At 45.6% G+C, this 23,264-nt stretch overlaps 2 protein-coding genes across 4 annotated transcripts in view; one reads left to right on the top strand and one right to left on the bottom strand.

The window, feature by feature from the left end:
- MUC4 (mucin 4, cell surface associated) overlaps positions 1 to 3,717 on the top strand; it is a 43,125-nt gene extending 39,408 nt beyond the window's left edge. The window contains 5 exon segments of the mRNA XM_089909902.1: positions 250 to 314; positions 400 to 632; positions 2,340 to 2,502; positions 3,488 to 3,677; positions 3,679 to 3,717. Of these exon segments, the coding sequence (XP_089766028.1) occupies positions 250 to 314; positions 400 to 632; positions 2,340 to 2,502; positions 3,488 to 3,677; positions 3,679 to 3,717 (690 nt within the window).
- A 332-nt stretch (positions 3,718 to 4,049) lies between these two features.
- Positions 4,050 to 23,027, bottom strand: MUC20 (mucin 20, cell surface associated). 3 transcript variants are annotated; one of them, XM_022568142.3, is made up of 5 exons: positions 22,740 to 23,027; positions 17,564 to 18,859; positions 14,292 to 14,383; positions 7,643 to 7,677; positions 4,050 to 5,251 (listed from the first exon to the last, which is right to left on the bottom strand). In XM_022568142.3, exons 1-5 carry the CDS (start codon positions 22,837 to 22,839, stop codon positions 5,182 to 5,184), a joined length of 1,593 nt encoding a protein of 530 aa, XP_022423850.3. In that variant the 5' UTR covers positions 22,840 to 23,027; the 3' UTR covers positions 4,050 to 5,181. The 3 variants fall into 3 exon arrangements, with proteins under 3 accessions (XP_022423850.3, XP_089766750.1, XP_022423859.3); XM_089910624.1 differs by lacking the exon at positions 7,643 to 7,677 and having other exon boundaries at positions 22,740 to 23,025; XM_022568151.3 differs by lacking the exons at positions 4,050 to 5,251; positions 7,643 to 7,677 and adding an exon at positions 7,686 to 12,796 and having other exon boundaries at positions 22,740 to 23,021.
- Positions 23,028 to 23,264: the final 237 nt, after the last annotated feature.

The raw sequence follows: 23,264 nt of genomic DNA, 5'->3' as shown, positions 1-23,264 counted from the left end.
GGAAACAGGGAGTTCCCTGGTGGCCTAGTGGTTAGGATTCCAGGCTTCCACTGCTGTGGCCGGGGTTCAATCCCTGGTCAGGGAACTGAGATCCCACAAGCTGTAGGGTGTGGCCAGAAAAAAATAAAAAAGGGAAGAAGGAAACAGAAAGGGATGAATATATGCATTAAAGTGGGAAGGGTTTCCTTTCTGGATTGGGCCTCACCCTCACTTCCACCCTCCCACCCCAACTCCCATCCCCTGCCTTAGGTGGCCTATAGACTGAGGAACCTGGATGTGCGGTCCTTTCTCTGGAACAGACAAGTGGATCGAATGTAAGTGGGACTATCCCCACCTGGTCGCCGGGTCCTCCCCCAAACTCCTCACCCCTTGGCCCCTCACTCTGCCCCTCCCATACAGTGGACCCCCAATAGCACTGGCCTCAGGAAGCTCCCTTCACCGCTGGAGCATCATCTCGGAGTTCCAGTACCGCCCTGGGGGCCCTGTCATCAACTTCCTGAATACCCAGCTGCTAGACGCAGTGGTGGAGGTGTTCTTAACTCCGTGGAGGAGGTGGAAGAGAAGTGCGGGGCCCAGGAACAACGTGACCTTCCACCCCATCTACAGGAGGGACGTGTACAGTATTATGGCTTGTGAGTCACTGTCTTGGGGACAGCTACTGGGATAGCTGAGGGGGGAGGTAAGCAGAGGGAGCCTGTCACAGATCTGCAGCCCACACAAATCCATGGCTGAAATGTGTTCTACAGCAAGCCACAGACAAAAATTAAGTTAATTTAGTTTTTTTTGTTTGTAATTTTTGAGAGAAATTGTGAACATTTTACCCACCAGCCTTCTAAATTCAAGAACAGGCGCACAAAATACTGCTTGATGAATCCCCACGTGTACAGTTTCACAGAGCAATTACTCCAACTGCTGCTTTCCTGACCGTCACTGCTAATGGTTTTCTTTCCACAAAATTGTTAATGATTTGGTTAAAAGACCGTTGTACTTTATAAACATAAACAAGGACATTCTTTTTGCCTTTGCCCTCCAGCTGGAGATATTCAGTTGAAGGCTGGAGACCTGGCCCAGGGGCAGATATATCCCCTCCCTGAAAGAGTGTGACCCCATGCAAAAGCCATCCCCAATCTAGGCCTCCACACTCCCATCTGGAAAATGAGATGGGATTTCTGAGGTCCCTTTCAATTCTGACAGCCCCTAATTATCCCGGAACAGGAATGAAATATGTTGGCAAGCTTGCCAGGGAAGGAAAGGAATAGCCCACCATATTTTGTGAGTCAGGCAGAGAACAGGGCAGTGAGTATGTCAAACCCAACAGAAGCTGCTGCGTTACTTGGGTCCAGGACCAAGCCAGAGCTTCTTTTAGAATCTAGGCTAAGCCTCCTCCGTCCCAGGAGCAACGATGTGAAATTCTCCAAACTACTATGTGTATGGGTGGTAGGGGGGTAGGGTTGGGGTTAAGAGGACACCCCAGACCTGATTGTGCCTTTTGTTAGAGAAAACAAACAAACAAACATCCCGCAATTTTTATTATACAAGTACAATGTGTTTATTGTAGAAACTTTAGGAAACACAAATTAACAAAAAGAAAAAAAAAATCACTTGTAATCCCTGTCCCCAAAGACAAATCCATTTTGCACCTATTTTTCTGAATTTTCTTTTATGCATAGGAACCTTCACACATATAAATTTGTTTACAATAAAGGGATCAAATCATGCCTAATGTTTGTTAACCTCCTCATTACTGAAATAATTGTGAACATATTATCTTGTATATTGTTTACACATTCCAATTTCATATATTAGTTTACAATATGTCTTAATATAGTGTGCTATAATAGATTTTAAAAAGAATGTTATACTAATAGTGACCATTTAATGAGGGCTTCCTGTGTCAGGCACTGTTATATTATCTGTTATATTATATTATCTGCATATATTATCTCATTTAAAATTTACAGCAAGGTAGTTTCCTTTTAAAAATAAGGAAACTGAGGCTGAAAGAGTTAAGAAATTTCCCCTAAACCACACAACCAGTTAGTAGTAGAGTTTGAATTTCAACTCAGGTCTGGCTGATTTCAAAGCATATGCTCTTAATCAATGCATTTTTCATACCGTGGTGCTTATCAGTTGCACAATATTTAACAAAACCACTCCTGTTGAACATTATTGCTCTTATTAACCATGCTGCTCTGGTCTTCCATGAACATATGTAGTTTTCATGTGTGTTTCCAATTATTTCTCAGGATAAATGCCTGAAAATGGAATTCTTGATCCAAAAGGTATAGATCTGGTGTTAATCGGTTGCTTTCTATATTCACTTTTTTCCTACCTGACAGTGAATGTGAGCACGCTGGAAACTTACTTCCAATGCAGCGGATACAAGGGCTACCATCTGGTCTTCCACCCCCAGAGCGGCTTCACCTGCGTGTCCCCCTGCAGTGAGGGCTACTGTGAGCACGGAGGCCAGTGCCAGCACCTGCCCGATGGGCCCCGCTGCAGGTGGGCGGGGCTGGGGGCAGGAGGCGGAGGGCAGTGCTGGGAATCCAAGCTGCAAGGGGTCCGGAAATGCCATGGTACCTCGTGGTGTCTGAAAATTTAGGATGGCTCCGTTTGTAATTAAGAGAAAGGGGATCAGAGGGAAAAGGGACAATGGAAAAGAAGATGTGTGCATGCCTAAACTGTGCGGATGAAAAAGTTGCTATATTACCTATGCAACTCAAACCAGCTACTGGGTAGATATTATGACCACTTTAAAGATGAGAAAACTGCAGCTTAGAGACGATAAGGAATCTGCCTAAGGTACCCAGCAAGTTAAGTAACAGGATCGGGGTTCCAAAGCCAGACTCTCCCACCTGATTTTGCTTCTTGGGTGGACAGCCTGCTGCCTCATTGTGGAAAAGGAGCCCATTGTCTTGTGTCTAGGCCCGGCCCTGCCCCTCCTTAAGAGTAACAGGGGAGGCCCTCTCAAACTGGCGCCCTCTGTCCCACCGGTTCATCAGCAGTCTGAGGGGCTCCTGTGAGGGGAGTGCACTAGGTCGCAGGCCTGCCATGGAGAGGGGCAGCGCCACCTGGGCCATCTTGTCACATCAGTGCCCTCCGTCTACGCTTGTTCCCACTGCAGTTGCAGATGGGCCCAGCCCTCTCCGCTCCTGAGTCCAAGGAGGGGGCGGGTGGAGCCTAGCACCGGACCCCAGCTCTCCGGGGGTAGGCAGGGTTTGTGACTGCGCATGCTCACCTGCGGCCAGCCCCGCCCCCTCCCCGAAGTCCCTGTGGAGGCGACCTTAGATGAATTCACCACCCCTCCCCCATCCCCCGCCCTCCTTGGTAGCCCGGTGGCCTCCCCTCAGCTCCAAGTCAGGGCTGACTCCGCCCCTTCCCTAGAGGGGAGCCGAGCCTATCGTGGAAAACCTCCTCTGGCCCGACAGAGAGGAGGGATGGGGAGGCCGAGCCACCTGCTGACCGTGTCCCCTCTCTCTGTCCCCAGCTGTGAGCCCTTCTCCATCTACACGCCCTGGGGCAAGCGCTGTGAGCACCTGAGTTTGAAACTCGACGCCTTCTTCGGGATCCTTTTCGGGGCCCTGGGCGCCCTCCTGCTGCTGGGGGTCGTGCTGTTTGTGTTCCTGCACTTCCGGGGCTGCTGCGGGAGCCGTTTCTCCTACCCGCTGGGCTCGGAAAGCTGAGGCTTTGCCCCGAACGGGCTGCGGTGGCCTATGATACCTCAGGAGCTACCCCAGCCTCACCTGCACACACTCCCAGGCGTCGTGGTTTAGGGAGCCTGGAAAAAGTAAGGTGACTGATGCGGATTCAGGATTCTTTAAGAAGAATGAATAATGGGAATGAATAATAAAGACCACACCTTGTCAGAACAGGAGACACAGAGGCTGAAAGGAAGAGGCCATAAAGGCCTACTATATAAACAGATGGATTCTCACACAGACATACCCACACAGAGGACACTGACCTACAGAAACACTACGTGTACACACCAGAGTTGATGGGGTGATGGCTTTAAATTAAAAACCAAAATACATTTACACACAAAAGTCTCCAGTTTACTTCTAATTAAAGTTTATTTAAATAAAATCCCTCTGACTTTTTGTGTTCCCAAAGCCATGGATTTCATTCATGATTTTCCTCTGGTGGCTAAAGGGCCTGATACAGAGGGTGGAGGGAGTAGAGGTCGGTTGGACCCAGTCCTGCTTCAGCCCTCAGTTACTCTATGTTGGGAAGCTCGGTTACTCCAGCCCAGACTTGGATCTTTGCTTCAGTCTCCACATCCCCTTCTTCCCCTCCCCCCAACACAAGCCAAGGCCTGGCCCTCTGAGGAGAGTGGTAAGGATACCCCCATATGGAGTATCCCCAACTCTCTCCCAGGACCCTTCCCTGCCTTGCTGGTCTCTGCCCATCAGTTTCAAGAGGATAAGTATGCAGTGCCTTTTCCTATCTGGAGTGTTCCCTGGAGGAAGGATTAAATCATTTCAGCTCCCTTTCCAGGAGCCACCCCATCCTTAGATCTAGGGTACCCAACCCCTGATACATTTTCTCTGTCCTTTCCTGGGCCCCAGTTAGAGTCTTTTGAGCTGCTCCACCCCGTACTCCCTCAGTCCCACTCTCTCTGCTTTTCCCAGGAACCTGATCAGTTTCCACCTCAACCTTCTCTCTTAGCAGGCAGAACTTTACACATATCTGGTATAACAACTCCAAGGACAATTGGTCCACACCTCCTGTGTCCAGAGCACCTCAGTTCCAATCCTGTGCAGAAGCTGGGTAGTTGCCTTTTGGTCCTATATCCCAAATCCATGAAGAGAGAATCTGATTGGTCCAGCTTGTGTCAGTTGTCCATCCCTGGTCCAATCAAGTGTAACCACAGAGTAGGAAAAGAGGTCACATGATACAAACCTGGTGATCAGGCTCAGACTTGTAGGTGAGTAAGTGGTGTTGGGAGAAGTTCCAAGAGAAATATGATTTCTGATCTGAGCAAAGACTCCAAACTGTCTGCTTTACATAGAGAACGACTTCTCCCAGCAGGTGAAGCGCCTCCCAATATGTACAAGTCTGTCGTTTTCCCCTCAAATGCCCCCAAGTGTAATCAAGTCTCCATATAGAACCACATTCATTTAATCCCAGCATTCACTTATGAAGAATTAAGCACATGGGAATTCTCTGGTGGTCCAGTGGTTAGGACTCTGTGCTTCCACTGCAGGGGGTAAATGTTCGATCCCTGGTCGAAGAACTAAGATCCCACGTGCTGGGTGGCATGGCAAAAAAATAAAAAATAAAAATAAAAAAGAATTAAGCACGTAGCCCAAATACGTTCACTGGTGAATTCTATTGATACCTAACATTTCAGGAAGAAATTCTACCAACTCTATAATCTCTTTCAGAAGACTGAAGCAGAGGGAAGCTTCCTAACTCATTCTGTAAGGCCAGCACTTTCCTAATACTAAAACCAGAAAAATGCATCACAAGAAAATAAAACTATACACCAATCTCTCATTAACATAGATGCAAAAATCCTCAAGAAAATATTGGCAAATAGAATCCAACAATGGATAAAAGGAATTATACACCACAATAAAGTGGCATTTATCCCAGGTACGCAAGTCTGGTTCTACATTTTAAAATAAATTAATGTAATCTATCATGTCAACAGACTGAAGAAGAAATCACATAATCATATCCATAGATGCAGAAAAAGCATTTGACAAAATTCAACACCCTTTTTTGATGAAAACTCTCAACAGACTAGGAATAGAGGGGAACTTCCTTAGCTTGATAAAACACACACACACACACACACACACACACACACACTCTACAAAAAAATCCTACAGCTAACATCATACTTAATGGTGAGAAACTCAAAGCTTTCCAGCTAAGATCAGGAATAAGGCAAGGATGTCCCCTCTTACCACTGCTTTTCAACATTCGTACTGGAAGTCCTAACTAATTCAATAAGACACACAAAAAATTCTTTTTAAGGTATAAAGATTGGGAAGGAAGAAATGAAACTGTCATTGTTCACAAATGACATGATTGTCTATGTAGAGAATCTGAAAGAATTGATTCTAAAAAACCCTCCTGAAACTATTAAGAAAATTTTTTTTTTTTCTGCGGTACGTGGGCCTCTCACTGTTGTGGCCTCTCCCACTGCGGAGCATAGGCTCCGGACGCGCAGGCCCAGCGGCCATGGCTCACGGGCCCAGCCGCTCCGCGGCATGTGGGATCCTCCCGGACCGGGGCACGAACCCGCGTCCCCTGCATCAGCAGGCGGACTCTCAACCACTGCGCCACCTGGGAAGCCCCTATTAAGCAATTTTATCAAGGTTTTAGGATACAAGGTTAATGTACAAAAATCAATTGTTTTCCTGTATACCAGCAATAAACAAATAGAATTTGAAATTAAAAGCACGTTACCATGTCCATTAGCAACCAACCAATAGAATTAAATACTTAGGTATAAATCTAACAAAATATATACAAGGTCTGTATCTGGAAAACCACAAGACTCGGATGAAAGATATCATAGAACTAAATAAATGGAGAGATACTCCATGTCCATGGATAGGAAGACTCAATACTGTCAAGAAGTTAGTTCTTCCCAGCTTGATCTACAGATTCAATGCAAACCCAATCAAAACCCCAGCAAGATTTTTTATAGATATTCACAAACTGATTCTAAAGTTTCTCTGGAGAGGCAAAAGACCTAGAATAGTCAATTCAATATTGAAGGAGAAGAACAAAGTCAGAAGACCTATACTACCTAATTCAAGACTTACTTTTAAGCTAAGTACTTTATAAACTATAGTAATCAAGACAGTGTGGTGTTATTAAAAGAATAAACAAATAGATCAGTGGAACAGAATAAAGAGCCCAGAAATAGACTCACATAAATATAGTCAACTGATCTTTGACCAAGGAGCAAAGGCAACACAATGAAACAAAGACAGCTTTTTCAACAAATGGTACTAGAACAACTGAACATCCACATGCAAAAATATGACTCTAGACACAGACTTTACACCCCTCACAAAAACTAACTCAAAATGGAACAAGACATAAATGTAAAATACAAAACTATAAAACTCCTAAAAGATAACATAAGAGGAAACTTAGATGACCTTGGGTATGGTAATGACTTTTCAGATACAACACCAAAGTCATGATCCATGAAAGAAAGAATTGATAAGCTGGACGTCATTAAAATTAAAAACTTCTTTCAAGAGAATGAGAAGACAAGCCTGGGGGAAAATATTTGAAAAAGATGCATCTGATAAAGGACTGTTATCCAAAATATACAAAGGACTCTTAAAACTCAACAACAAGAAAACAAACAACCTGATTAAAAGATAGGCAAAAGACCTGAGCATAGACCTCACCAAATAAGATATACAGATGACAAGTAAGCATATGAAAAAATGTTCAACATCATACATCATTAGGGAACTGCAAATGAAAACAATAAGATTCCACTACACGCCTATGAGAATGGCCAAAACCCAGAACACTGACAACACCAAATGCTATAAGGATGTGGAGCAAAAGCGGTTCTCATTCCCTGCTCCTGGGAATTCCAAAGTGGTGCAGCCACTTTGGAAGACAGTTTGACAATTTCTTACAGAACTAAACATACTCTTACCATATGATCCAGCGATTGCACTCCTCGGTATTTACCTAAAAGAGATGAAAACTTATATCCACATAAAAACCTATACATGTATGTCTATAGTAACTTTATTCCTAATTGCCAAAATTTGGAAGTCACCAAGATGATTTTCAGTCGATGAACAGGTAAATAAACTATGGTACATCCGGACAATGGAATACTACAGAGCACTAAAAAGATATGAGATATCAAGCCATAAGACATGAAGGAAACTTAAATGCATATTATTGCATGAAAGAAGCCAATGTGAAAAGGTTACATAGCTTATGATTCCAAGTATATGACATTCTGGAAAAGGCAAAACTATGGAGATAGTAAAAAGATCAGTGGTTTCTAGGGGCTTAAGAGGGACGGAAGGATGAATTGGCAGAACAGAGAGGATATTGAGGGCAGTAAAATTATTCTGTACATCACTACGATGGCAAATGCATGTTATAATACATTTGTCAAAACCCATACAACACCAAGAGTGAACCTTAACGTAAACTATGGACTTTGGATGCTAATGATGTGTCAACCAACATAGGTTCATTGATTGTAACAGATGTAACAGATGTTCTCCGATGGGGGATGTCAATAGTGGGGGAGATTGTAAGTGTGTGGGGGGAAGGGGCTATGTGGGAATTCTCTGTACTTTTGGCTCAATTTTACTGTGAACGTAAACTACTCTGAAAATAAATTTTATTAACTTAAAAAATAATACAAATTTAAATCAAAAGAATTAAACACATATGGCACTGAGGACAGACAGCATGGGGGGTGGGGAGTTGTCCAACAGTTAGAAAGAAGGGAATGTAAAACAAGGAGGGAGGGATGACAGAAGCATGGTGGACTGGCGAGACTGCCGTGCCTTGACCATTGCAATCTCAAAACTAAGCTATGCGATGAGGACTTGAGGTCAGGTAGGGGAAGGCTGTCTTTTAGGGTAAGGTACAAAATTTATGTCTCATCCTCAACCCAGTCAGGACCCTTGGCAAGGGATTTACCCATGCTGTGCAACACATGATTATTATAGATACTTTGTGTCATCAAACCTGCTAAAGGGAAACCTGATAGAACAAAAGCAAGGTGGAAACGGGGAGCAAGGCACCCAAACCCGAAGTCCTTCCTCCCCCCATCCATGTTCAGACACTAAGCTTCTTCTCCTCCCACTGAGAAATGGAGGTGGAGCAGAAAGACAGAATGTGTATCACGGACAATCCTGCCAGAGGCAGTGGAGCTGTCCGTAAGCCTAAGAAAAGGCTGGGGGCTTGCCACAGCAGAAGGAAACCCACAGACTGGGAAAAGGGAAGAGGTGGGGACACTGGTGGAAGTGGAGGCATTAAAAGTAGGGTTTCAGATTTAACAATAAAAATACAGAAAGCCCAGTTAAATTTGAATTTCAGATAAACCACAAACAATTTTTTACTATAAGAATGTCCCATGAAATATTTGGGATACCCATATATTTTAAAAAGTATTCATTGTGTATCTGAAATTCTAATTTAACTGGGTGTACTGTATTTTATCTGGCAACCAGGTCAGAACGGCTGAGGCACTGGGCATGTAGAGAGAGGGAGTCTTGAGAAAGGAGGACGGCGCCTGAGGGGGACAGCCTCCTGGCTGGGAAGGAAAGGCTTCTTCTGAATGGTACGTTTAGATCAAGGACACAGCTGCACATTTTCATCAACTCCCCGGCTCTGTGATTCTGTCACTTATGCACCTGGAATAAAGAACTGATGGGCTCTGCTTCAGGGCTCCAGGCACGTGTTGGCTTAGCAGAGAGGAAGGAGAGACCACACACCCCTACCCCCGGTTGGTGGCAAGCAGCTGAGACACCCTCAGTGGGCACTGGGGGAGCGAAGGGAGCTGTCTGGGGAGATGCTTGGCCAGAGACACAGATTCCCCTGCCCAACCTTCCCTGCTCTCAAAGGAACCTTTCAGAAACACCCTTGGTCCAGCTTTTAATGACCAGGATGATACATAATCGATCACTGGTATGATATACCGATGTACTTATTTATTGATACCAAAAAACGTGCCCACTCACTTCAATTTGTGGTGCACCCACGGGATTAGTTACCATTCACTGCTTTCCACTAACTGGTGGCCAGTCCCGCTCACAAGGGATGAAGGAAGGACGGGCTGTGCAGAAGCTTCAGTTGAAGCCTCTTGTCAGAAAAGTTCCACCTCACGCTGTCCTCATCATGGCCTTGCGTTTTTGCCTTCTGAGTCTGTGCTGAGTCACAGGAGACTTTAGACAGGTTGTCTTGTTTAGGTCCATGCCCACCTTTGTCTTTATGAAACACGTGGCATTTTCATCTCATATATATACACGTTTGAATCTTAAATAACTGGAGAATTTTCTCCAGGCACTTCTGGTTCTTGCTGGTTTGCTAACTTTGGTCATTTCCAGTAATTCTCTCTCTCTCTCTCTCTCACACACACACACACACACACACACACACACACACAAGCATAATTATACACTTTAATTCCTAAATGCTTTTAATTGGTGTATCCCATATTTTACAGATATTTTTGGCTTCCAATAATAACAGTAATCAACACTGTATGTACATGTATGTCTTTATAGGGACGTAATTAAGATTAAATTATCCACTTTATTAGGTATCATCTGTTTGAATAAGTGCAAAACAAGAAAAACTATTTAAAAATTGGGTTTCTGTAACAGCAGTGTTATATAAACTGCTCTCAATTCATGCCTAACTATAGTGCAGCTTAATAATTATATCATTAAATTTATCTTCTGTTACTTCAACACTGAATGTCATTTTCTTACCATTCGGAGCTCAGTGCCCATATTTCATGGTCATCTGCTCACACGGCCCGTCCTCTAAGTCATTCAGAAAACATTTGAGTGCCCTCCGTGGCTTTGTGCTAGGTTCTGTGGCTACAGGGATGGATACTATATGGTGCTCTGTCCTGATTTAACAAACTTATAATAAATAAATCATGACATAGCATGTTAGCTCCCCTTTAGGGAATTTGAGAAAAACCACCATGAGGAAGTAGTGGATGATCTGGGCTTCTAAGCATGAGTAGGAGTTTTCCTCCCCCTACTAACTTTAATCCATGTGGGAAGAGACATCTTTGAATCCCCCAAGGCACACAACATAGTCTTTCTTCTGTTGTAGGTGCTGAACAAATACGCCGAGATGAATGTTTGAATTATTTTTGTCCAATCTACGTTATAAAACTCATTCTGCCCCACTCTGCAAGAGGAAGGGAGTCAATTGAAAACACACACTCCCCTTATTCAAAGCAATATCCAAGTTGTCTTGTTGTTTCCTTCTTTTACTCAACAAATATTTACTGAGAGCCTTTTTTGTACCAGGCACTATCCTAGATGCTAGGAATGCTGCAGTGTGCAAACTCTTCCATTCTAGATGAGGGAGACAGATAATAAACAAGACAAATAAAACACGTATTATGTTAGGTTGTGATCAGTGTTATGAAGAAAATCAAAGCAGAGGAGAGTGGTTAGGTAGGCCCACTGAGAAGGTGAAGGAGGTGCAGGAGTTAGCCAAGAGGATACCTGGAGGAGAAGAATTCCAAGCAGACTGAGCAGTGCATGCAAAGGTCCTGAAGCAGCAGCATGCATTCAGGGAACAGCAAGGAAGTCAGTGCGGCTCGTGTGCAGTGAGCAAGTTCAAGAGGCTGGTGGAGGGGTGCAGATCGTGGACAGTTTTGCAGTATTGTAGGAACGTGGCTTTTTCTCTGAATGAAATGGGAGGGTTTGGAGCAAAGGACTGGTACAGTCTGTCTTACATTATAAAAAGACAGCTCTGGCTGATGTACTGGGACTAGATAGGGAGTGGGGGGAAAAGGTAGGGACAGGGAGGCTTGATAAGAAGATACTAGTCATCCAGGTGAGAGATGATGGCAGCTTGGACCAGGGTGAGAGCAGTCAGTGGAGATGGTGAGGTGGGCTCATGTGCTGGGCATATTTTGATGACAATAGAGCCAACAGAATTTCCTCATGAATTGGATATAACATGTGAAAAAAAAAAAAAAAGAAACAGAGGAATAAGAAATAGTTCCAAGGATTCGGGCTTGACAAACTGAAGGATGCAACTGACATTAACTGAGATGAGGAAGATGCAGGCAGGGCACGTTTAGGGGTGAGGTTAGTACTCTGATCTTGGAAATGTTGAATGTAAGGTACCTCTTGGTGGAGATCCACTCAGAGCCACCCACGTGGAGAGGCTGAACATATACATTAACAATGGTTGTATTACATACAACTAGACAACTCCAGACAACTAGAGGTGGGATTTTAGACATTTCTTTCTTTCTCTTCCCCCACTTCTCATTTCCTTTCCCCCCACCCCTTGGTTCCTTTTGAATTTCTCAAAAATTTACATGCAAGTTTTACTTCTACAATAGAAAAAAAATAAGCCAAGTTTAATTTTTAAAAACAACATGACTTATGAGCTATGGGGGAGGAATAATTGAGGATTGCTTGTGTCAAAAACTTGAAATTCAAGTCCATTCAACAAGCATTCTCTGTGATCCTACTACAGGCCAGGTGCTCTGCTAGGTTCCAGGGATACCGAGATAAACAGATGTGGTTCCTGCTCTGAAGGAGCTCACAGTTCAAGAGGCTCTAGGGCCAGCCTCAGTCAGTGCTGTAATCAAGGTCCAAACTGAGAACCTGGGGAGCATGAAGGAGGGAGGTAGCAGTGAGGGTGCACAAAATTCCTGTACCATAAAAACGTGACCCTGGGCCACACTGAGTGTAATTTTAATGCAGGATGGAAGCACACAGCAGGTGACAGATGGGTGATCAGGTCACTCTTTACTGAAACACAACACACATGACAGGGGAAGTCCAAGGACATCTCTGGAACAGGCGAAGACCCCACCCCCTCCCTACACACGTACACCCAGGCATATGTGAGCCAGGGTCCCACTGCCATGACTGGGTAAGGCCGTGGCTTGCTGATCTACATGTGAACCTTCCAGCTAACATGGCTCCAGTCGTGCTGAGGCCCAGGCCACAGGCAGCACTGCCCGCTTCCACACATGGCAGTGCCTGATCACAGCTGATGTTCTTCAGCCCCTCCTGACACGCAGCAGGGAGACTTGGATGGGAGACATAAACACATGCAGTTTACGGTCGAGCTGGTGGGCAAAAGGGAACATATTAGGAGGCCAGCAGCACTTTCTGAACCTCTTGCAGGCTGGGCATAGGCTAGGTCCTTCATGCCATTTAAACCTCACAGTAACCTTAGAAAGCAGGTAGTACCAGCCTCATTTTACAAGGAAGGAAAGTAATACGGAGTACCTTACCGAAGGTCACACAGTTAGGAACTGGAATTCACACTCAAGTCTACGTGGCACTCATGCTTGTTGTTTATCTGACCCCTGAGCCTTTCGCCAGTGGCCAGCTCCCAACAAGAACTGACACCCAACACTTGCATGGCCTGGTTCTTGCACCTCTGCTCCTGATCTGCTCCTATCTCCCTGGCTTCTTTCTGACCCCTGAAATAGTTTCCAGTTTGAAGGGCTCAGATCTGACATATCCTTGGCTTCCTTCTTCAACCAGGATTCACACTTGCTACTTGGATTATCCATGTGCAGTGGGAATTTGTCACTTATTTGGCTCTCCCACTTAAAAGCCCCATGCCATGTTCAGGGACCTCCTTATTATGGGAGTCCTGATAAGCCCCCCTTCCACTAAGAGAACTTCTAGGGCCCAAATATTCCCTCTTCCCATCATCCCCTGGAAGCAAGATGGGGGCACAAGAGTTATGCTGAGCTGACTCGTTCTAACCTTCCAGTGACTCACACCATCCCCCAAAACCCTAACCCTAGAATTCCACCACTAGAAGCTTTGTCCAGGGATCTGGGTTTTAGGAGAATTTTCCCAACTTCTACAAATATAATCTGGGTCCCCATCTAGAGCGTACATCTATGGGGGTTTTTTGGTTTGTTTTTTGTTTTCTGTCTAATATCCCTATTTCCTTTGGGACCTTTCCTTCCCATTCCATGTGGTTCAGGTCGGGCTGTCAGTCATGGTGACCCTTCCAGGTCAATGAGATCCGTCCTTCCCTAGTACGATATGCAGATCTTGGGAGAGGTAAGTGCCTTGTGAATCTAGGGCTGTCACAGCCACATTTCCTTACATATGAAGAGACTCTGAGGAATGAAGGGAGCAGAGCTAAGAGGGGGAGAGAAAGAGAAAATCCTGATGATCCTGTTTGAGCTTCTGGATCCAGCCATAACTGAAGCTGGACAGCCACCTCGGTTTCTCAGCCAATACCTTGCCTACTGTATAAGCTATGATGAGTTGGGTTGCCGCCACTTGCAACTGAAGTCCTGCCTATCTGCCCATTTATAACATTGACCTTCTCCCAGGGGCCTGAAAGCCTGATCTTCCTAAAGCCTGAGGAAATTGGGATTAGGGAAAGAATCTTTTTTTACATAGCAGAGAAGGGGAATACAAAAACAGGCAGAAGCAAAGGCAGACAGGGATTTTTAGATCTCACGCCTAATACTCCATAAGAAAATAGACCCTCCCAAGTGTACAGTATCTTCTGTATCCTGGAGATCTTCCCCAGGGTCTCCAAGAACCTCTCACTCTCCTCTACTCCCCGGCACAGAAAGTGCCACTCACCTGCTGCATCAACCTCTCTGCCACTCTGGGGGCAGTGAGGTCTTCTGGGGAGGCCACGCTCAGCCTCAGGAGGAGGAAGCCTCCATCCTCACCTGCAAGTTGAGAACAGTGGGAAGATGAAAATATGGGTAAGTCATTTCAGGAATCAAGATGTGAACTGTGCTACCCAGTCTCTGTCCCCACGCTGCATATGTGTGCTCACACTCATGTGTAAATGAGTCTGTGTTCACATAGGATCTTACCTCTATTCACTGCAAAGAGAAAGGATTCCTTCTGTCCAGTAACTGGACCCATCGTAGTGTCTTCCCAACAAGAGGGAAGGAAATGATGGCTAGAGGCCCCATCCACATTTGGAGAAGTCAAAAGAGTAGTGTGAGGAAGGAGAAATGAAAGTGGATCTAGAATGTTCTCAAGGTCTGGAGGCCTGGATGGGGCTGTTGGGAAAGGGGCCAGCCGGGGAGAAGGCTGCAGAGAGGCTGGTCTCTGAGGGGATGCACTCAGCCAGTGCTTCCAGCTCCAGGTTGGCAGAGGTCTTTCAATCCAGCCTTCCTGACTTAGCAGCTTGTAGGCAACTTCCGTCTTTTCTTGAGCCCTAATATGCCTGCCTTTACCTGCCACATTTTAGTCGTTTCTTCCTGTTAGAATACTATTAGAATTGATCCAGCAATTGCACTCCTAGAAGTTTATCCTACAGAAAATAACACACATGTGAAAAATGTGCTATTTACTGCAGTGCTGTTTGTCATAACAAAATACTGGAAAAGACCTAAATGTCCAAAAAGAGTCATGTACCACAATATTCATTGCAGCTCTGTTTACAATAGCCAGGACATAGAAGCAACCTAAGTGTCCATCGACAGATGAATGGATAAAGAAGGTGTGGCACATATATACAATGGAATATTACTCAGCCATAAAAAGAAATGAAATTGAGTTATGTGTAGTGAGGTGGATGGACCTAGAGTCTGTCATACAGAGTGAAGTAAGTCAGAAAGAGAAAAACAAATACCGTATGCTAACACATATGTATGGAATCTAAAAAAAAGGTCATGAAGAACCTAGGGGCAAGATGGGAATAAAGATGCAGACCTACTAGAGAATGGACTTGAGGACATGGGGAGGGGGAAGGGTAAACTGGGACAAAGTGAGAGAGTGGCATGGACATATATATATACTACCAAATGTAAAATAGATAGCTAGTGGGAAGCAACCGCATAGCACAAGGAGATCAGCTCGGTGCTTTGTGATCACCTAGAGGGGTGGGATAGGGAGAGTGGGAGGGAGGGAGACGCAAGAGGGAAGAGATATGGGGATATGTGTATATGTATAACTGATTCATTTTGTTATAAAGCAGAAACTAACACACCATTGGAAAGCAATTATACTCCAATAACGATGTTAAAAAAAAAAAAGACTTAAATGTCCATCCATAAAACACTGGTTAAATAAATTATGGTAAAACAAAATACCGAGAAGCCATAAAAAAGAATGGCCTTGTCTCAGAGATCTGTGTTTAACACATGCTCCATTTGCATGAAAAGGAAGATGAGAGATATTATTCTATATCTATATGATATAGTATCTATGTCTATATTATATCGATATCATATGTAGATATCCTCCATCTTCCCTCTTATGCTTCCATATGCATATGTCATGTCCAGAAGAGGATTCACAAGAAAGTGATACCATCAGTTACGGATATAAGGAAAACTGGGGAGCTGGGGGACAGCAATGGGAGAAAGACATTTTACGGTGTACTCTTTTGTACTTACTCAATTTCAAATCATGTGAATGTATCATCTAATCAACAAATAAAAGCTTTTTAAAATAAAAATATATTAATAAATTGAGCCTTTAAAAATAAAAGCACAACAGGAGACTGAGTTTTGGAATCAAACAGACTTGGAAGTCCACTGTTACTTTTTTACCATCTTTAAATCTATTTCCTCATCTGTCAGGTGGGGTGTAAGAATACCCACCTCATAAGGTAGTTTTGAAGGTTTAGTTAGAGGAGATAACATGCAAAACTCATACAGTAGTTTACTGCCTGGCATCAGAGAGAAACTTCAGCTGGTGCCAATGCTCACTAGCTGTGAAGTATTTTTATATCACCTCTGCCTGGAATACAAAAGATATTCAGTAACGTGGTTGTGATTAATATTTTTATTTCACCCCCCAAAAAAGGCAGTGCAAGCTGAGGATACTGCAGGGATGAGGCGCGAGGAAAGAGTGATGGGAAGTGTAGGTGAAGGCTATAGGCTGACTGGGAGCTGGGCTGACAAGGCACCTCTTCTCCAAGAAATATCTGTTGTCTTAGAGATGTAGCTTTATTTATTTTTTAACATCTTTATTGGAGTATAATTGCTTTACATTTTTCTGTTATTTTCTGCTGTATAACAAAGTGAATCAGCTATACATATACATATATCCTCATATCCCCTCTCTCTTGAGCCTCCCTCCCACCCTCCCTATCCCACCCCTCTAGGTGGTCACAAAGCACCAAGCTGATCTCCCTGTGCTATGCAGCTGCTTCCTACTAGCTATCTATTTTACAGTTGGTAGCATATATATGTCCGTGCCACTTTCTCACTTTGTCTCAGCTTACCTTTCGCCCTCCCCCGTCCTCAAGTCCATTCTCTAGGTCTGCGTCTTTATTCCTGTCCTGCCCAGAGATGTAGCTTTAGACTCCCAAACCTTTGCCCAATTTATTTATTTATTTTAAGTCACCATTTATGGCACCAATCCCAGCAAGTGCATCCAGTGAGCTCCATTTTCATGGGGTCCCAGCTGCTCAGAGGGCAGCAGTTTGGGCCAGATGCCCATATGGTGTGGCCCTGGCTGAACCAGAGGCGTTCAGATAATGAGGGCTGTGTCTTTTAAGTAAAATTTGGGTCCTTGCCTGGTGCACAGTAGTTACTTAACAGTCAACTCCGTAGAATGGCAGAGATGGAAAGGACTTCATCGCAACCTCCTCCAGCAACTGGTGGAGAAACTGAGGCCCAGAGAGGGAGAGGGACCTGTCCTAGGTCACTCAGGTTGTTAAGGGCAGAGACAAGATCCCAAACCATTTCTCCACACTTTTTCCATACACCACCTTAATTCTGCTCGTTACTGATTTTGGCAAGTACCACTAGAAGATCATGAAGAGGTGACATCAGAGACAGGGCTCAGAATAGGCACCCAGATCCTTCCTTTCTCCCTACTCCCTAAACATGCAGACTCCAAACCCCAAATCCCCAAAAATCCCACATGGGGGACCAGCCGCTCACCTGCAGTAACATCTGTCAGACTTGTCTGAGCACTGGTGGACGTGGCTGTTGAGGGTTTCCCTCCAGCTGTGCTGGCTATCTTCAAGGTGTTTGCAGAGGCTGTGGTCTTGGCTAAGGTGATGTTTGTTTCTTGACTGCTGTTGGCTGTAGCCGGATGGACAGAAGGAAGAGGGCTCCTGCTGTTGGGAGCGGGCGCACTGAATGTGATGTCAGTGGTAGAAGTCTCTGAGCGGGTGGAACTCATGATGGTAGTCACTTCAGACAGGCTGTAGACCATAGCTGAGAACCTAGCAGGGGAAGTCACCTCGCCTACTGTTGACGCAGTCCCTGTGGAGATTGTAACTGCTCCTGAGACCTCGGTGTGGCTTGTTGTCTCAACAGAGAGGGATGAGTTTTCTTCCAACAGGTTCATGCTAACTGTCACCAAGGTTCCACTGGGGGCCGTGGCCTTGGCGGCTGTTGTTTCCATTTCCGTGGTGCTACTGATGGTGAGTGTGATGTCAGGTGTGGCTGATTCTGTGGCGCTGGCTGCTGACAAGGTCTCAGCAGAGGCTGTGGTCCTGGCAAGGTGTGATTTTGCTTCAGTGGAGTCAGGCAAAGCGGATGTCTCGGGGGTAGGCAGGGCCTTTCCTCCTGTGGGGCTGCGATCTATGTCTGAGGTCCCAGGGATGCTGGTAGTTGCTTCTCTTTCTGTAACACTGCAGTCGATCACCTCGATGTTGCTGATGTTGTAGGTAACCAAGGCTTTAGCCAGAGCAGCGATGTCAGATGACAGGGCTTGTGAGGCAGTGATGGCTGGAACTGAGCTGTCAGAGGAAGCGCTGCCCTCTGAGGACAAGGCCTCGGCTTCTGTAGAGGTGTGAGCTAATTTCAAGAAGTCTACCATGATTCTCTTTGCCTCTTCAGAGCTGTCGAAATTGCAAAGGGTGTCAAAGGCGGCTTTCGAGAGCTCAGTGCCTGTGACGGTCTCAACTGTGGTCATTTCACGTCCCGTGGGGCTGCCGCTTGTGGCTGATGTCTCCATAGGAGTGGTGATCACAGCCGAGGACTTGGAAGGCATTATTTTTATGAGGGCCATGGTCTTGTTTTCCCTGTTCTCTGCTACTGAAATGGTGCTGCCTGGGAGGAAGGTCGTATCAGAGGTCTGGGTGCTTAGGGTTTGAGTTTCCAAAGAGATATGGTTTGACATAGAGGTCTCAGTGAGATCAGTGGTCTGGAAGACTCCCTCTGAGCTCATCCTGACCCCTGGAGTCACAGCAGGCACTCCTGTGTGGCCTGGTTCACTGGTGCTGGGGCCTGTATTGGGTAAGACCAACTTTGTGAGCTATGAGTCCCACGGCACTGACTTCACACAAGCTCTTGTTATTATGCCCTGGGTACTGCTGGGAGGAAGGTGGGGAGGGAGACTGCTTTTACCCTATTTTTCATCTATATATTCAAGGAAGAGGAGGCACTATTGGGAAGATCAGGCCCATGTGGCAGCCACGGTACTGGGATTGCCCTGAATGATGTTCTCTGATGGCCCACATGAGGCAAGCAATCCCCAGAATCTAGTTGATTATTGGTCTGAAACCATCCGAGTGAATGTGTAGGGCCAGGATCCAGCTTCAAGGGGGAGCAAAAAGGGCAGAAGACCCAAGTGAGCCAAGAACTGCATAGCAGGGACCATGACTCTTAGAACTTTCTGGAAGAATCTTGTCACTTTCTTTTTTTTTTTTTTTAATGTTTATTTATTTATTTATTTTCTTATTAGTCATCCATTTTATACACATCAGTGTACACATGTCAATCCCAATCTCCCAACTCATCACACCACCACCCCCTTGTCACTTTCCTATCAATTCTTTTCTCATCCAGTGACTGTTTCCCCATGGAAGTAAAACACTTCAACCACAAGAAACATCTGTGGTTTTGTGTTGAGAGGTAGCTGCGGGGATTGGAGGAGAGGAATTTCCTGGACAGTGTGGGTGATGGCTGCTGCAAAAGAGGGAAGCAGGCAGAGCCCCCAGGGCTCTAGCAAAGGAAAAGGGCAAGCTGCCCACCTGCTCAAGCCTCTCCTGAACGCGGGCCTTAGACGGCAAGGATGGAACCCCAGAACGCCAGAAATGATGAACCCAGCGTCTTCCACAGGAAACAGGGAGCCAGGTGAAGCAAAACTGTACTTTTTAGAAAGATGCTGCTAGCGTGTCTCCCCAGGGCAGGATGTCTCTGCTCACTGGACCGACACTCTGAGGTCGTGTGAGTGGAGGGCCAGCAGGCACACATTGCCCGGGGGAGGCTACAGCAAATATTTAGGAGCTGACAAGGGTGCCTCTCTTGTCTACAGAGGGAGAGGGGATCTCTCTGTATGTAGGCCATGGTGCCTCTTGAGGAGGGTTGCCAGATTTAGCAAATAAAAATACAGGATGCCCAGTTAAATTTGAATTTGAATTTCAGATAAACAAGGAATTATTTTAATGACAAATTCTTTTAGTATGTGTATTTCTCATGTAATATTTAAGACATACTTATACTGATAAACTCATTACCTGAAATTCAAATTTAGGTGGACACCCTGTATTTTATCTAGTAACCCTACTCTTGGAAGGAAAAGATGAAAATATAAGCACCCTTTTTCGGGGTTCTTATGGTTTAAGATGGTCTTTCCTGAGACCTACTGGTCCCAAAGTACCCAAGGGCCCAAAGGAGGGCCAGGACCATTTGGTCACCTCTACCTAGGGTGTCAGGACAGGTCCTCGGCTTGTCCTCTTATGTCTCCCATTGGATAATGAAGCATCACTGGGCCAGGAGGCAAGAGACTGGGTTCTAGTCCCAGGTGTGTTGTCTACCAGCTCTGGAGTCTGATGATTTACTGGTGCAAAAACTGACTCTGTCCCCTACCAGCAAGGGCCTCATACCTGCCTTGCTGTGGGGGTGAGGACCAGAGGGGAAGGGGAATGGGGAAGCCCTTACATTCCAAAGCCTGCAGGGGGTTATTAAGCATCCCTCCCTGACCATGTCCTTTCAAGGAGTCACCTGAGAGCACACAACCTACTTTCATACAGCGAGAGTTTCAGGCTGTACCCACATGAGGATTAGGTGGTCATGGCACTCGCTCTCATTACCTGTTCAGTGCGGTCTACCTACACACACAAACCACGCTTTTACAGAAATATACTTGCTTCTCTCTACTTCAAAGCCCAAGATACTTCTCTGAGCCTCTCAGTCCCCACAGGTGGAGGCAGAGCCCTTCTGCAGCCGCCCACACAGCCTGAAGCTCAAGCTGTGGGGTCTGACCACTGACCTCCCCTCACACATTTTCTTCCTTTCTTGGGAGCCTTGTGGGGTCATCTTGCGGTGAAACCTCCTCATGCTTCCCAAACCCATAGCCTCTTCATCTCTGGAGCCCTCACAACCCCCCACACAACTCTCTTACCCACTGGGGGTCTTCTCAAACAGATCAAAGCCCACCCTGGCTCTTTACAGCTCTAGAATGCTGCAGCTCTCCTGACCCATTCCTCAAGTCAAACTGGTGGAGAGGAAAACATCTGGACTTGGACTCTGAGTTCGAATCCCCTCTCTGCTGCTTGCTCTGCTGCTTACCAACCTTGTGACCTGGCCAGTTCTCCCAGCTCCAAGCCTACATTTTCCCATCTGTGGAATGGAGCTGGGGTACCTATTTCATAGGATTGTGAACATTACATTAAATTAAATGTCAAATGTGCAGCACAGGACTTCCCTGGTGGCACAGTGGTTAAGAATCCGCCTACCAATGCAGGGGACATGGTTTCGAGCCCTGGTCTGGGAAGGTCCTACATGCTGTGAAGCAACTAAGCCCGCAAGCCACAACTACTGAGCCCACGTGCTGCAATTACTGAAGCCCGCGCGCCTAGAGCCGGTGCTCCGCAACAAGAGAAGCCACCGCAATGAGAAGCCCGTGCATAGCAACAAAGACCCAACGCAACAAAAAAAAAAAAAAAAAAAAGTGCAGCACAAGCCTGGTAGATCATGAGTGCATGCAGGAGGCAGTGTGGTCCAGGGGTTACGTATGTGTGGAATAAAAGCCTGGCTCTGCAGACAATTTACTTAACCCCAGTAAGAAGCCTCAGTCTCCTCACGGTGGGCGGGGGGCTGGACGAGAGTAAGAATGAGAATTGTATCTCTCTCACAGGGTTAACTGTGAGGATTAAAAGGATAGTGATGGCTGAGTAGAGTTGCCTGTGCTATACAGTGGGTTCTCATTAGTTATCTATTTTATACATAGTATCAGTAGTGTATATATGTCAAAATGTCATCAAACTATATATTGTGTTACAACTTTTTTCATTCAATAAAACGTTATGGGTATATCCATGTCAAAAAAAAAAGTGATGATCACAAAGAAAAAAAAAAAAGATAATGGTGGGAGTATATGGGAAATCCCTGTACCTTCCTCTCAATTTTGCTGTGAAGCTAAAACTGCTCTGAAAAATAAAGTCTTAAAAGATAACGCATGGTAATGATGTGTCAGTGTAGCTTCCTCGATTGTAATACATGTACCTCTCTTGTGAGGGATGTTAATAGCAGAGGAGGCTGTGGGGAGGTGGGCAGAAGATACATAGGAATCTCTGTACTTTCTGCTCAATTTTGCTGTGAACCTAAAACTGCTCTAAAAAATAAAGTCTATTTTTACAAGAGATAATGCATGTGACAAGCCTCGCACAGTTCCTATTACAGATCAATGTTCATTCTCTTCTTTCATAAAAGCCTTGCCTCTCTCAGAATCCACCCTCCACAAGCAGCCTGTGACAGTCAGACTTTTCACACAAAAATGGGTTTTTGAAGGAAATCCATGCTAGAAAATAAACTTGGAGGAGAAAGAATCTTGTCAAGCCACATTCTTAGGCTTTAATCAGATTTATCACCAGCCTGCACCTCCCTGACCCCCACAATCTCCCCGCCTCACGTACTCACACCCTCACAGGCATAAAGACAAACCAACAGCAACCTCACATTTGTATGGACCGCAGAGTCCCACATGCTTAAGCTGACCCAGTGCCATTGCATACTATCAGCCATAGTAATACTTCATGTATATAGCTTTATGGTTGATGATAACTAACCTGAGAGAGCTACCCTCACCCACAAAGGGCTGCAGTACAGAAGCTCTCACCCAGAGTCAGGAGAGAAGCCCACAGGCACCCTCTTGCCTCCTTACCTGCGGAGCTCCTAGGAGCCACAGCCACCCAGCAGAAGAAGAAAAGGGGCAGGGCCAGGCCCCAGAGAAAGCCCATCCTAGCTGGGGATCCGGCCACCATTGCCCAGCAGATCTGCCCACTGCCTCTTGCTGCCACCTTTTCCTGCTTGCTCAACTCGCGGAGCAAGGGCGGGCCACCTGCTTAGGTGTGGCTGGGTAGTTTCCAGGATGTAACCAGGTGATCACAAGTGCACAGGCTGAGAGCTGGCAGGTTGTGTGTCAGGGCTGACAAGGAGCTAACCCTCCTGCCCCCCTTGCCCACTGACACCCCCCTCTCTGAAGTTTGGTTTGAAGATATGGAATCATTTCCACAGTGATATTCATCCCCTGGGTCCTGCAGGCAGGGAGGCCATGGAAGATGGTGTTTCACACACATTTCCCCCTTCCCACAGCCTTTCCCCCCTCCCTCTCCCCTTGTGCATGGGGCTTTGACTTCTAGTTGGAGAAACATGGATTTTATTCCTAATTCTAGACTTACTAGCTCTA

Source organism: Delphinapterus leucas, chromosome 4, assembly GCF_059928025.1.
Source record: "Delphinapterus leucas isolate spDelLeu-1000000601 "Yukka" chromosome 4, BTC_Dleu_Yukka2, whole genome shotgun sequence".
NCBI lineage: Eukaryota > Metazoa > Chordata > Mammalia > Artiodactyla > Monodontidae > Delphinapterus > Delphinapterus leucas.
Note: the sequence above shows the minus strand (reverse complement) of the source record. Positions and strands in the feature narration are given on the sequence as shown.

Excerpts from the sequence above, each read along its gene's own strand:
- MUC20 (XM_022568142.3), bottom strand. The coding sequence starts at position 22,839 with ATGGTGGCCGGATCCCCAGCTAGGATGGGCTTTCTCTGGGGCCTGGCC. Across the intron at positions 14,384-17,563 it reads TCTGACAGATGTTACTGCAG|GTGAGGATGGAGGCTTCCTC; the intron begins GTGAGCGGCTGG and ends CTCAACTTGCAG. Across the intron at positions 7,678-14,291 it reads CAGAGAGGTTGATGCAGCAG|GTAAATACCGAGGAGTGCAA; the intron begins GTGAGTGGCACT and ends CATCTCTTTTAG.